Source organism: Salvelinus namaycush, chromosome 1 (assembly GCF_016432855.1).
Source record: "Salvelinus namaycush isolate Seneca chromosome 1, SaNama_1.0, whole genome shotgun sequence".
In the NCBI taxonomy this organism is placed as follows: Eukaryota; Metazoa; Chordata; class Actinopteri; order Salmoniformes; family Salmonidae; genus Salvelinus; species Salvelinus namaycush.
In genome coordinates, this window is record NC_052307.1 from 6,110,254 (window position 1) to 6,124,842 (window position 14,589).

The 14,589-nt window shown below is 43.6% G+C and overlaps 1 protein-coding gene across 1 annotated transcript in view; it reads right to left on the bottom strand.

The window, feature by feature from the left end:
- Positions 1–7: 7 nt before the first annotated feature.
- Positions 8–14,589, bottom strand: part of nipbla (NIPBL cohesin loading factor a) — a 45,876-nt gene continuing 31,294 nt past the window's right edge. The window contains exons 31-48 of the mRNA XM_038977925.1: positions 14,250–14,384; positions 13,405–13,503; positions 13,196–13,249; positions 12,960–13,068; positions 12,472–12,602; positions 10,921–11,061; positions 10,547–10,640; positions 10,182–10,336; positions 9,933–10,023; positions 9,286–9,459; positions 8,716–8,906; positions 5,834–5,941; positions 5,361–5,561; positions 4,663–4,809; positions 3,330–3,700; positions 2,824–2,998; positions 2,415–2,600; positions 8–927 (exon numbers count right to left, since the gene is read on the bottom strand). Of these exons, the coding sequence (XP_038833853.1) occupies positions 574–927; positions 2,415–2,600; positions 2,824–2,998; positions 3,330–3,700; positions 4,663–4,809; positions 5,361–5,561; positions 5,834–5,941; positions 8,716–8,906; positions 9,286–9,459; positions 9,933–10,023; positions 10,182–10,336; positions 10,547–10,640; positions 10,921–11,061; positions 12,472–12,602; positions 12,960–13,068; positions 13,196–13,249; positions 13,405–13,503; positions 14,250–14,384 (2,916 nt within the window). The 3' untranslated portion in view covers positions 8–573. The remainder of the gene's footprint in view (positions 928–2,414; positions 2,601–2,823; positions 2,999–3,329; positions 3,701–4,662; positions 4,810–5,360; positions 5,562–5,833; positions 5,942–8,715; positions 8,907–9,285; positions 9,460–9,932; positions 10,024–10,181; positions 10,337–10,546; positions 10,641–10,920; positions 11,062–12,471; positions 12,603–12,959; positions 13,069–13,195; positions 13,250–13,404; positions 13,504–14,249; positions 14,385–14,589) is intronic.

The window sequence follows — 14,589 nt, forward strand, 5'->3', positions numbered from 1 at the left end:
AGACAAGTGACAAAGAGAAGTAGAAAATTTATTGCAGTATTTGTTCCACCATAAGGACTAGGATCCCATTGTTCTCTTACAACTAGGGTGACCTTATACAACAAAATCTACCTTTACAAAATATCATCCTGCAAGTAGCCCACAGATACTGCATGCGTGGCTTGAAATATAATAAATTATACCCAGAAGACTCTGCCATTTAACAGCATGGACAATTAAAAGTAAACAAAAATCAGATCTCAGAGAATATCTAAGCTAAAGAAAGCCACCGGGTACTAGTTTAAATTCAAAAAACACTTTAATAAGACCATCAAAAGGACTAATTTCCAACATTCACGTAAGATTTTATTCTATTTTTTTTTCTTTACAGATGTTTTTTTTCTGAGATATAAACATTTGTAGTTTTCTGTGTTAAACCTATAATACAGTGGGAGTAGAAATGAAACAACTAGGTTCTGCTGCACAACAGCGAAGGAGCCTCCAACAATGTTTTAGTAACATTCCCTCTGGTTTGGCGGTGGGTGGGTGGATGTGATCGTAGAAATAGGGGGTGTTGGTTCAATGCAGGGTTCATTAACTGGAAGTCCCCTCCTTGGCAGCGTACAGTGACCGTAAAGTCTGCGCCACTTTGTTACTCAGTTTGTGGTTACTGGTCAAGGCGATTTTTTTGTAAATGATGTCAGACTCCTTAATAGTGTCCACCCAAGGCACCGTTTTGCGTCCGTCCCGTTTCTTGGCGTCGGCCCAGGGGCCAGAGTAGGAGCCGGACATCCAGTGCACGCTGTAGCCTGTGCTGATCTTCTGGATGACCCGGGCGAGCTGCGGACGGTCCTTGTGCTTGGGGCAATGGATGGCGATGACGTCCATAGAGTCCACACTCTCGTTGAGGTTCCCGGGGTCCCCTGAACGTCTCGCCCGCCGAGAGGACTGAGGAGAGAAGAGAATAGGCGGTTACATTCGAGCTCTAGCCTGGGTACATACAGGAGTTTATTCGGGCTGGGTTGCAGAGCTATAAATATTAATCTAGGGATTAAAGATACCAAATTCCAAGATTAGGCTATTAAACAGTATGCTTTAGTGCATCTTGGACGCTTTACAGTGCCTTCAGAAAGCATTCACACCCCTTGACTTTTTGCACATTTTGTTGTTACAAAGTGAGGGTTGAATTCATTTTAAATTTAACCGTCTTTTGTCAACGATATATACCAAATACTGTTAAAGTAGAAGGAAAATTCTAACTTTTGTAAAACATTCATAAAAATAACACTAATATATCTTGATTAGATAAGTATTCAACCCAGAGTCAATACATGTTAGAATCACCTTTGGCAGCGATTACAGCTGTAAGTCTCTAAGAGCTTTCCACACCTGGATTGTGCAACATTTGCCCATTATTATTTTCAGAATTCTTCAACCTCTGTCAAATTGGTTGTCGATCATTGCTAGACAACCATTTTCAGGTCTTGCCATAGATTTTCAAGCATATTTAAGTAAAAATTGTAACTAGGCCACTCAGGAACATTCACCGTCTTCTTGGTAAGCAACTCCAGTGTATATTTGGCCTTGTGTTTTAGGTTATTGTCCTGCTGAAAGGTGAATTAATCTCCCAGTGTCTGGTGGAAAGTAGACTAAACCAGGTTTTCCTCTAGGATATTGCCTGTGCTAGTAGCTCCATTCAGTTAATTTATTCTGAAAAACTCCATGGCCTTAACAATTACAAGCATAACCATAACATGATGCAGCCACCACCATCCTTGAAAATATGGAGAGTGGTCCTCAGTGATGTGTTGTATTGATTTGCCCCAAACATAACACTTTGTATTCAGCACATAAAGCTAATTTCTTTGCCACATTTTTTGCAGTATTACTTTAGTTCCTTGGTGCAAACACAATGAAAAATGTGTTATTGTGTGCAGGCTTCCTTCTTTTCACTCTCAATTAAGTTTGTATTGTGGAGTAACTACAACGTTGTTGATCCACTCTGTGTTGTCCTATCGCAGCCATTTAAACTAACTGTTCTAAACTCATGGTGAAACACCTGAGCATTTTCTTTCCTCTCCGGCAACCGTGTTTGGTAGGACGCCTGTATCTTTGTAGTGTAATTATTAACTTCACTATGTTCAAATGGTGTACTATTTAGGCTTGCCTTAACAAAGGGGTTGAATACTTATCGACTAAAAGACATTTCAGCTTTTCGCTTTTAATTTGTAAACATTTCTAAAAACGTATCACTGACATTATGGGGTATTGTGTGAAGGCCAGTGACAAAAAATAAATCTCAATTTACTCCATTTTAAATTCAAGCAGTAACAACAAAATGTGGAATAAGTCAAGTGGTGTGAATCCTTTCTGAAGGCACTGTATGTATTTAGTGGTAAAGGCTGGTAAAGGGAAAGCTTGGCTGTGGGTCTCACCCCAGGGTTTCTCTCATCTTCGTCACTCTCGTCATCCTCATCGTACTCTACTGGTGCAAGATGCCCGTGGCCGGCCCCTCCAAGCAGTGCGTTTATGGCTTTGTTCCGGATGTTGGTGCTGGCCTGTGCTGCCTCGCCCTCCTCGTCCTCCTCATCTGGGTCCAAGTGTTCCATCAGGGTTTTGAACTAGTGGGACAAGAGAGGCAGAGGATTATCGGGTCATTCCATGTGCACGTTTTTTTTGTAACATCCATCCACATTTTCTTCCGATTCATAAATTCATGCTACAAAAGTAGTGAAGACTTGAAAATGTTGAAAAGGGACCTGAAAATGACTAGCTACAAAGTAGAGGCAGTAGAACTCTGTCCGTGTTTGGGACATGCAGGTGGTGCCAAAGCCTAACACTCACATCCAGGTACTGCTTGACTATCCTCGTCTTGATATCGTGAGTGAACACCACGTTGGCCCAGTTGTTGGACAGGAAGTCGATGGTCTGTCGGGGCTTGAAGTGGACGTTGGTCTTCCTGTTCACCGCCTTGTCGTACACTTTGGCCGACTCAGTCGGTGAGTACTTCTGGATTTTGCTGCAGACAAGGAGAAAGTGAGTGAGTTATCCATTGTACATTAATTATCTGAAGTCTATAGCCACATCAAATCAATCAAATAAGTGATCAAGGGGAGTTCAAAAGGGGTTTGTCATAGCCAGTTGACAATCAATTCATTTAAGAGATTTTGCACTCCGAGATTGAGCATTTGGAACTGGGTTCAAATACTACTAAAAATCATTTGCTTTAGCCTAACAGGAGTATTTGAAAGGATTTAGAATAGTAGTTGAACCCACGTCTACCTATAAACCTTAGTAGGGATGTCATGTGAGGCACTTGTAATTGGTTTTATATGTTACGTTATATACACCTGTCTGAGAAGCTGTAAAGGTTCTTGAGGTGCTGTTTGAGCACGAGGAGCAGCAGGATGCCCTGCGAGGCGTTGGCAAAGTCCAGGAGCGGCGTGGAGTTCTCAGGCAGTCGCCGCATCACCCGGTCCACATCTTCCACGTCCAGGTCTTCCAGGTCTAAATCCGACTCAGAGCTGGGTTCCTCCACAGCCACCGGCCTCCTGGACTTCTTAGGCCGCCGCACCACCTCATCATCATCATCAGGGTTTGAGTTTTCATCGCTCCTAGGGGAGTCACAGGTCTCCTCGTCCTCCTCCCCGCCAGAGCCGTTCTTTGACTGGCGCTCCTTTTTAACTTTGGGCTCGCGGCGCCGCGGCTCCTTCAACAGAGACTGGGGAGAGAATGAGAGCAGGGAATCTGTCAGCAAATTGTCTATTTGTGTGAATTCTAAAATGGGTACTGTGTGTGTGTGTGTCTTCACAAGTATATTTGATCATGTTAAGATGGGCTGGATACATTACATTAACAATGCTTTATCTGATAAAAACTAGGTAATTGCATCCGCCGTGGAGCCCAGTTCCATAATATTACCATATGTCCTAGCTGCCTGTCGTAGTCTTGAAGTAATCACGAAAAAACAGGCCTTATTTTAGGGAATTATTCACCCTGCCAGCTCCCATTAGTTCTATTGAGCAGCGTGGCACCAACTTGCCTTCTAAACATTCTATTAAACAATAAAAAACTACTCATGGAACAATGGTTGTCCCATTATTTCCTATCGGGAAATATAGGCACGTCTGTATTTCGCCAAATATCTCGCAATGTGTATATGAGTATAGATTTTTTTTTACACTTGATAGCATTTTAATCATGAGAATCTCCTCTTTCTAATTATGTAAGGCTGGACAGTGTATTCCGTTGTCATCAAACGCTAGACCAGAAATAGTCAGAAGTTGCCATTTTTTCCCTACTTCCTCATTATGCAGACATAAGCACACTTTGCACCATCGAGGTGGGGAAGATTACTTTCAACACAAGTTATTTTTCAGTTCCATCCTAAGAACAGATTTTAATTGTAAAATAAAAAAGGACACATTTTTTGGTGCCATTTAGGCTAAATTGAATTTTAAGCATCACTCCAGTCAAAACATGCTCTGCGAACGTTCCATTCCATTCCTTTGCTATGGGCTAGTGTTCCAGCTTAGCCAACGTTCTTCTGCCATTTTCAGCCTTGGGTGAATTTTGACTAGTTCTATTGTCCAGCCTAGTTAAGAGCGCAAAGGTTTGTGTGTGTGTGTGTGTGTGTGTGTGTGTGTGTGTGTGTGTGTGTGTGTGTGTGTGTGTGCGCCTGACCTCTTTGAAGGTCTGCAGCAGGTTGCTGCCGGACACAGACAGTGTGATGTCTATGTGGTGCATAATGAAGAGGGGTTCCTCCTGGCTCTGGTAGGGGAAACAGGCCAGGTTGTCGGCTATGAACAGCAGCATGTTCACGTCAGTCTTCTGTAGAGGCACAAGATACACAAACCATCAGTCAAACGCGCACACCGGACAACACACATACCAACAACACACACGTTCACACTCATATGCTGCCGCTACTCTTTTCTTTAATCCTACTCTTATCTATCCTGATGCCTAGTCACTTTACCCTGCCTTTATGTACATATCTACCTCAAATAGCCTGTATGTAGCTCCACATTGATGTGGTACTTCCTGTATATAGCTCCACGTTGATCTGGTACTCCCTGTATATAGCTCCATTCTTGTGTATTTTATTCTTCGTGTTCCTATTTTAATTCAAATCTAACTCGGCATCGTTGGTTAAGGGCTTGTAAGCAAGAATTTCTCTGTAATGTCTACACCCGTTGTATTCTGCACGTGACAAATAACATTTGACTTAAAACAATAGTAATTTTCCTTAACCTTTATTTACACAGGAAGCCTATCAGAAGGGAGACCTGGCCAACGCCGTAATAAAACATCAACATAAATCTAACTAGCAAGCAAATAGTGGATTGATAAAGAGGTGGGGTTGGGATGAGGAGACTCACGGAGCTGTCGTCAAACAGGTTGAGCAGGGAGATGAGGAAGGCTCGCCGGTGCTGCCGGTTCCCTCGGACCATGGAGAAGAGGTGGGCGCAGAGGGCCGAGGTGGTCTCGTCATGCCGGAAGCCTCGGATGATGCTCTTGCGGGACGCCATGATGGCCTGCTGCACCTGGTAGGACATCTTCATCCCAGCCACTGCCTTCATCTGTAGAGGGGAGACGCGTCGTCAGCTAAAGCTGATAACACCAGGCCCAAACGGCACCCTATCCCCTATATAGTGCACAACATAAAACCAAGGACAATAGGGCTCTTGGTCAAAAGTCGTGCACTATATAGGGAGCCATATATGACGCATCCTTTGGTCACCCGGTGAGGGGTTCAAGACGCAGGGTTGACCACCTTCGAACTGTATGGGAGGAGTTGGAGGATAAATGGTTAAACGTTTGAGGTGTGCTACCATTTAGAGGATGGACTCACGTGAATGAATCCGGTGTACTTCTTGTCGATCTCCACCAACTGCTGGTCCGCTTTGTTTCTCATACTGGGCTCGGGGTCCGTTCCCATGGCGATGAGGTACGGTACACACTGGAGAAAAGACACTGGTCTGAGGGAAAAACATCCTAACAGGGTCCGAGGGAAAAACATCCTAACAGGGGGTCTGAGGGAAAAACATCCTAACAGGGGTCCGAGGGAAAAACATCCTAACAGGGGTCCGAGGGAAAAACATCCTAACAGGGGTGCGAGGGAAAAACATCCTAACAGGGGTGCGAGGGAAAAACATCCTAACAGGGGTGCGAGGGAAAAACATCCTAACAGGGGTGCGAGGGAAAAACATCCTAACAGGGGTCCGAGGGAAAAACATCCTAACAGGGGTCCGAGGGAAAAACATCCTAACAGGGGTGCGAGGGAAAAACATCCTAACAGGGGTGCGAGGGAAAAACATCCTAACAGGGGTGCGAGGGAAAAACATCCTAACAGGGGTGCGAGGGAAAAACATCCTAACAGGGGTGCGAGGGAAAAACATCCTAACAGGGGTGCGAGGGAAAAACATCCTAACAAGGGTCTGAGGGAAAAACATCCTAACAGGGGTCCGAGGGAAAAACATCCTAACACAGAGGGTCCGAGGGAAAAACATCCTAACAGGGGTCCGAGGGAAAAACATCCTAACAGGGGTCCGAGGGAAAAACATCCTAACAGGGGTCTGAGGGAAAAACATCCTAACAGGGGTGCGAGGGAAAAACATCCTAACAGGGGTCTGAGGGAAAAACATCCTAACAGGGGTCTGAGGGAAAAACATCCTAACAGGGGTCCGAGGGAAAAACATCCTAACAGGGGTCCGAGGGAAAAACATCCTAACAGGGGTCCGAGGGAAAAACATCCTAACAGGGGTCCGAGGGAAAAACATCCTAACAGGGGTCCGAGGGAAAAACATCCTAACAGGGGTCCGAGGGAAAAACATCCTAACAGGGGTCCGAGGGAAAAACATCCTAACAGGGGCTCGAGGGAAAAACATCCTAACAGGGGCTCGAGGGAAAAACATCCTAACAGGGGCTCGAGGGAAAAACATCCTAACAGGGGAAAAACATCCTAACAGGGGTCCGAGGGAAAAACATCCTAACAGGGGTGCGAGGGAAAAACATCCTAACAGGGGTCCGAGGGAAAAACATCCTAACACAGAGGGTCCGAGGGAAAAACATCCTAACAGGGGTCCGAGGGAAAAACATCCTAACAGGGGTCTGAGGGAAAAACATCCTAACAGGGGTCCGAGGGAAAAACATCCTAACAGGGGTCCGAGGGAAAAACATCCTAACAGGGGTCCGAGGGAAAAACATCCTAACAGGGGTCCGAGGGAAAAACATCCTAACAGGGGTCCGAGGGAAAAACATCCTAACAGGGGTCCGAGGGAAAAACATCCTAACAGGGGTCCGAGGGAAAAACATCCTAACAGGGGTCCGAGGGAAAAACATCCTAACAGGGGTCGAGGGAAAAACATCCTAACAGGGTCCGAGGGAAAAACATCCTAACAGGGGCTCGAGGGAAAAACATCCTAACAGGGGCTCGAGGGAAAAACATCCTAACAGGGGCTCGAGGGAAAAACATCCTAACAGGGGAAAAACATCCTAACAGGGGTCCGAGGGAAAAACATCCTAACAGGGGTGCGAGGGAAAAACATCCTAACACAGAGGGTCCTCTTTTTACAAAAAAAAAACTTCCCCCTTTAAAAAAACCTTTTTTTAAAACACCAGCTTGATTTTGTTTAATTTGAGGGACCTTGGAGCATGTTGATTTGAACCTAATTTCCTGAAATTCTACGTAGTTTAACCAGAATTATGAAATTTTTTAGGTGGGCTATTTGACGATAATAGATAAGGAAAATAAAGATCCGATTTCCCCAAATATTATTTAGCTAACAAATGTTTTATTATGATAATTTATATGAACCCTCAATTTAATTATACATAATATTTTACAGAAAGAGATTCAATCAATTGATAGCGAGTCACACATTGCATAAAATTACTTCCCAAGCAAAGTCCAATTTCTTTGACTCCTCGACTTTAGGTCATAGCTCAGCTTCTGAATGTCAGAGAGAAACCAAATATATTCCCAGCTTTTTTTGCCTAAAGCATTGCTGACTTAAGCGTAGTTTTAGATCTGTATAAACAATTGCGAATTGTATAAAACGTTTTTCAAAAACATCCTAGCACAGGGGTATTCAACCGTGTGTCTGCGGATCCCTAGGTACCGCAAGGGGTTCGAGAAAAATATATACAAAAATTACTTTAAAAATATATGTTTTTTAGGAATATCGCTTGCAACAACAGAATAAACTAAGTTTGAATTACATATCTACAGCAGAAAATAGGATATACTCTTTCTAAATGTAAACTTCAACTAATATTGAGCAGATTACACTGAAAAAGCAACCGTGAATAGGCTACCCGTGCCGCTGGCTATTGGTTAAGCTTTCTTGACATGGACATACAGTATGGCTAACCTTTGTTTAACAAGCTAAACAGCTGCTCTTAGCAGTTGCTTTTGGAGTTACCTTACTGGCTAATAATAATAATAATACACTTCCTCTTCCAATTATCTACCAAATCTTTTCATTTTAAAAATGTTGATTGCTTCTCCTTGCAATCATCAAAAAGTTTTGCTAGCGTATGATGGCCTCCCCGGGACGCAGGTTTGCCTGGGAGGGGGTCCCTGGGCAAGAAAAGGTTTTAGACCCCCTGTGCTAACACACTGGTACGAGGAAAACATCCTATGGAATGGGCACTTCATTCCAATATTCTCCCAGTAAAGAAAGAGTGTCACAGACAGGGTTATAGACTGCCAAAAAGCTTAATTTTGTTTACCTGCACAGGGTGGATGAGGCCCTGGTTGAGAGTGAGTGCGATGACGTTGAGGGCAAAGTGGCGCACGCTGGACTGGGTGTGGAAGAAGGCTTCCAGCACCTGCTTGAGGTACAGCTGCATGATGGAACTGCTCATGCCCGATGAGATATCTCCCATCTCCTTCAGGTCCTCCTGCTTGGACAGCTTCTTCCCTGCATGACGAGAGACAGACAGAGTCACCAACGGCTGGAGACAGAGCAGCACACATGATAAAGAGAAGACTGCTACCAAACCGTTAAGGCTCTGTTTGACACGTACGGCATAGGATTGGGAATATTCATTTGCTACGTTAAAAGGGGCAATCTGAAAAAACATTTTGATCTCATGTATGGTTGGGTCCTTGCTTCCATAGCTCTGCCTATGAATTTGAGTGGTTATATTTATCCAGCCCCATCCCTAAACTGTTCTCCAAAACAGCAGCTGGGTGTCTGTTGTTGTTTGAACAGATCAGGCTATGCAAAGGCTGTGAGACTGTAAGAGGGTGTGTGCGAGTGGGTTGGTTTGGCATCGGAGCAGGCGGTGGTTACTCACAATGCTGGTCAGCCTCCTGCATGCGCGAGTCCTCCTCCTGCAGATAGGTCTGCAGGTTCTTCAACACCTGGATCTTCAAGTTGACCGAGGTGCTCCTGTCGGCCAGGATGCCGTTGTACAGGGTCTTCACCTCCGGGGAAAACATCTGGCTAGGGTACATGATCACCAGGAAGCCTGTGATGGAGCACAGGATAGAAGACCACGGGTGTATTCATTAGTTCACACCATAGCAAAACATTTTGCAACAAAAAAGAAAAACAAGCAGGTCTTATTGAACAACTTCAGGTAGGTCCATCCCCATTTCATGCCGTTTGCTTTCTAATGAATATACCCCTGGAATTCATAGCGACCCAGAACATAACCGCTAACACGAGCTACCATACCACAGATTGACAATGCAGGACTGCGTTCAGAAAGGCACAACGTTGTAGAATGTTCAAATAGGCATAGATAGATATGTTGGTTTGGCATAATGTAACATAATATTCAAACGTGTAGAATAAGGAATCAACTCAACTCTACTCATAACATTCTACAATGTTGGCCTACTGAACGTTGGCCCAGGTCCAATTTTAGAAGAGGTGAGGAGGAATCAGAAGGTGAACCCAGCAGGCCATGGGGCGTGGCAAGTGGGCGTGATATTTTACCTAAGCCAATGATAGCCTTGGTCTTCACCTCCTCGTCCTCATGTTTGGTAAAGTAGAGCAGCAGCTCCAGCACCTTCTCTTTGATTACCACCTGGACAGAACAGCCCGAGGAAAAATAAGAGATTATGATTGATGTAGTCAACCCAGGTTGGAAGCTTAAAAAAGTGACTTCTTATTCCCAGTTATTTTACATACATCCATATGACTGGAGTTCCAGAGTGTGGTTTGAATTATAAATGAGTCCTTTACCTTGGTGATGCCCTTGAACTCCTCCATGTCGAACTCAAAGTGTCGACACAAGGCTCCCACGGTGAAGAGGGAGCGTAGGAGGGCCGGCTTGTTGGCAGCCAGAGCTGTACTGTTGGGATCTTCCTGGTGCTGCGTCTTCAGCTTGGTCAGAGCACCTTCACAGAACACAACACGGCTGGATTATACTAGATATTCGCTAGATGATTTGAAATGCATTGTATCCACAATGTGTGTGGCTGAATTGTGTTGTTGAATTGTCAAATCAATCAAATTCAAAAACACCAGCGTGTTGTGTGTCAGTCATAACAGACAGAGCTTGAACACACCAGGAGTAAGCTGATGAGATGGATTGTGTGTGAACTCACCGTAGTATCTGTTAAAGCAAGACCACACAAACTTATAGTTGTGGGTCACCTTGTTGACCACGGCGCCGAGGCAGCTGACACAGTGTTGGACAACCTGGCAGAGGCCGGAAGGGGGGGGGGGGGAATATGTTCAGTTGTTTGGCAACAACAACACTACCATCAAGCCTAGTAAAAAGCATGAGCTCATTTTAAATGTGTAGTGCATGAGATCCAACATTCAAGCAATTTCTCCAAAATTCACAGAAATCCCAGTTGGGGGATGAAGCAGGCAATCAAGAAATCGTTCAACAAATATTTCTGGAAAAGCTAGGAATTCTGGGAAAGTTCCTGGAGTTTTTGCAACCCTATATCCAGAACACTAGGACTCTACGCACCGTCATGCCGTATTTGATGATGAGTTTCATGAGGTCTTCCTCGATGGTGGTGAGGAAGGTCTCAGAAGGGTGCTCCATCAGAGGGATCACCAGCTCCAGGATCTTGGCCACGTTACAGATCACCATGAAGTCGCTGGCGTTCTGCACCACAACACAGCAGTAATACACTCAGGTTTCCATACAATATTTTTATGTGCATAAGGTATTAAATTAAAATGTAAAAAAAAAAAGGCACGACAGGCCTGATGGAAACAGCAAATTTGAACGGTAAACTTTCCAAATGTCGACAAAACAAAATAAACTAGACAAAGCGGGATCTTCGTGTCAGTAAAATTAATTATGCGAGAAATGTCAGTGGAACGGCGTTATGTGCAAATATTGATATAATAACCATCATATCAAAGTAAACTTGAGTCACGCGATGATATGTTGTGTGGTCCTCCCACAACGTCTCGGGAAAACATGCAGTTCATTAAACTACAGATGAAATAAGTTCTGATGAACTTCACAGGGTGGTGAAAGTGAAGGATGAGCTTGATGCTACGTTCAATAAATATCTAGGGTCTTGTTCTGGTTAAAATAATCTTGCTCTTAATAATCTCATCATGTAGGCTATACCTGCACTGTATCTGCACGCTGTTGGCTAGAGAGCACGTGCCAATACCACAGTGGGCACATTCACTATTTAACGCAAAATGTTTAGTGACAAAACCATCAGTAGAGTTGAAAATGTGATCGAAACCCATTTAACTTGTGTATTCTTTATTTAAATCGGTACGTGGGAATTTAATCACAGGTTATTTTTATGTGCCCTACATCATCGCGCACAGCCTTCTATCCACAACTCAATTTGATGGAAAAACATCTCTGGTGGGGAATTAGCATATTATTTTTATGCAGATTTTAGAATATTCACATGAAAATGTGTGGCCAATTGGATGGAAACCTAGCTTGTGATACAATCACAATAACAATTAATACAATCACAACACTAGGGGTGACTTTCTTCACACTGTGGTCTGAAATGTGCATTTTACAATAACACCACAGAACCATCCAAACATTTCATTTCAACCAGTACCATTATGTTCTCTCTCATTATGTGGAATTGTTCTATCGTATATACTGTATGTAAATTACTTGTTAATTATTTTGTATATATATTCTGTATAGACCTATTCTACCTCCCAAGTGGCGCAGCGGTCTAAGGCACTGCATCTCAGTGCTAGAGGCTTCACTACAGACCCTGATTCGATTCCAGGCTGTATCACAACCGGCCGTGATTGGGAGTCCCATAGGGCGGCGCACAATTGGCCCAGTGTCGTCTGGCTAAGGGTTTGGCCGGGGTAGGCAGTCATTGTAAATAAGAATTTATTCTTAACTGACTTGCCTAGTTAAATCAAATGTTGAGATCAGCACCATTTTACCAGGTCAAATTCTTGGTACATGCAAATGTACTTGGCAAATAAAGGCGATTCTGATTTGATAGGTTTTGCATCGTGACTTTTTTTGGGGGGGTGGGACCACGAGGGCTCTTTGGGATAATCTCACATTGCACTTGGTGGTCAGGTAGGGTTGCATGGTCATGGCGTGTTTGACGATGAGCTGAGCCCGGATCTTGCTGAACAGGAAGAGAGTGGTGATGCAAGACACCAGGCGGGTAGAGTTCACTCCTTTACTTTCTGAAAGGGAACAAGAATCACGTTACATTAAAGAAATCCCCTCACGGGCCACCAGTTTGAGAGCCCTGGGTTAAAGGGATAGTTCACTCAAAAACTAGTATTTAGTATTTTGTTCATAAGTCCACTGTTAATACAACCCCTCAAAAAGTGTGCATGTCAGAGGTCAATCACTCAAAAAGTGTGCATGTCACCAATCAAGTTCTCAAGATGGAGAGCACTTTCAGTACAAAGCAAAAACTGTGATTGGTTTTTTGACGGATTTGTTTATGAGTGATTAGTTTCAGTGATCTATCCTTTTAAAGTGTCCTCTGGAATTGGCGGGGGAAAACAAGTCAAAACAAGACTGAGGCAAGTTACCTGTAAGAGACTCCTCGTATTTGAGGATGTGCTCCACAAGATTGTCCACGAGCTGCACACAAGCCTTCTGGGCCGGTTTGTAGGCAGCATCTTCCTCCACTTTCAACAGCTGACAGAGGAGAGAAGTGAGCAGAAAGACAAGGAGGTTAGTAGCCCCAACGCCACTCAAAGAGATGCATTCTGGTGAATACAACGAGGCGGTGGTACTCCGACAATAAAAAAATAAAGACACTTACATTTTGAAGGAGTTGCTCGAACCAATCGTAGCCTGTGTCTTTGCATGCCGTGACCTGCAAAACACATTGAGCATGTTAATGATCGCACAATCCAAGATGCAGTCGGTGTAGGACAATAAATCACAACATCTGCAAAATGACTCATATGTAAATAATACATCAAATGATTTGAGTTTAGCTTGATGACAACAGCTTTAACGTGCACTCACCACGTCAGTAATGTTGAGAATCTTCCTGGTCATAGTGTCTTTGTCGTGGGCCGGTGTCGGGGTGAACCACAGCTTCTGGAATGTTTCGTTGACTAGTTTCTGTCATAGGGACAAGTATCACAGTTGAGTCAATACGTCACACATGGAGACAATGAAGCTTCAAGTTCTTACAGGAGGTAAATGTGTATTTTATTGTCTCATTGTCTTTAAATTTTTACCTGCACTGTTGGAGCATAAGAATTTCACTGTACCCCGATGCAGATATAATCGTAGGGTACAGTGACATTCTTATGCTGTGCATGTGATTAATAAACTCATCTAATCTACTGTGTAGACAGCTTCCTCTCAGAATACACAACTACTCAACTAGCGGACAATGCCTCAGTTAAAAAGGTCCATTATATCGTTTTGCGTAGGACTGATTCCAGATAGGAATGTTAGTTATAGAACTGCCATTCTCATTGAATGTAAGTCAGATAAGCGGTAGATCCATTCTATGCGCCATATTTCTATGCTTCCCCTGCGTAAGTAATTTTTTAAATTATTTTTTACTTTTGTTTATGTACATCAGCTTCAAACAGCTGAAAAAACAATATTTTTTTGGGTTATGGAAAATATACATATCCGGTGTAAAAAAATATTTCACATCAGTTTAGATGGTATAATGATTCTCTACACAATACACCGCTTGTTGTGTCACAAACTGCAATAAGACAAACATGAAAATGTTTGACTTTTTACATGTTTTATATTTCTACACATTGCACCTTTAAGCCTAGAAACAATAGGGTCTGTAGTTTTTCCTGGTCAGGATCAACTCTGGGCCCTAATGATAAGAACAGTACCTTAATGCCCTCCTCGTCGTTGACCCGACGGATCATCCTCACACACATCTCTGTAATCTTGTTGAAGGTGGGCTGCTCCAGACAGATATCTCTCAGGATCTTAATCACCCTCTTCCTCACGCTGATGCCCGTGTCCTGAGGAAGAGCATGCAGAAACTTACTGACCGTCTCCTATCTCAAGTACACAACTTCAAAAAGTAAAGGCTGTACATTTTAACTGAGCGCCAGTGGTGGGGTGCAATGCTTTTATTTAGCCAATAGGTGGCAGTGGAAAACAACAAATGTGCATGAACATCAGGTGAACTATCCATAAAGTCTCAGATGGATTCAAGTGCAACAA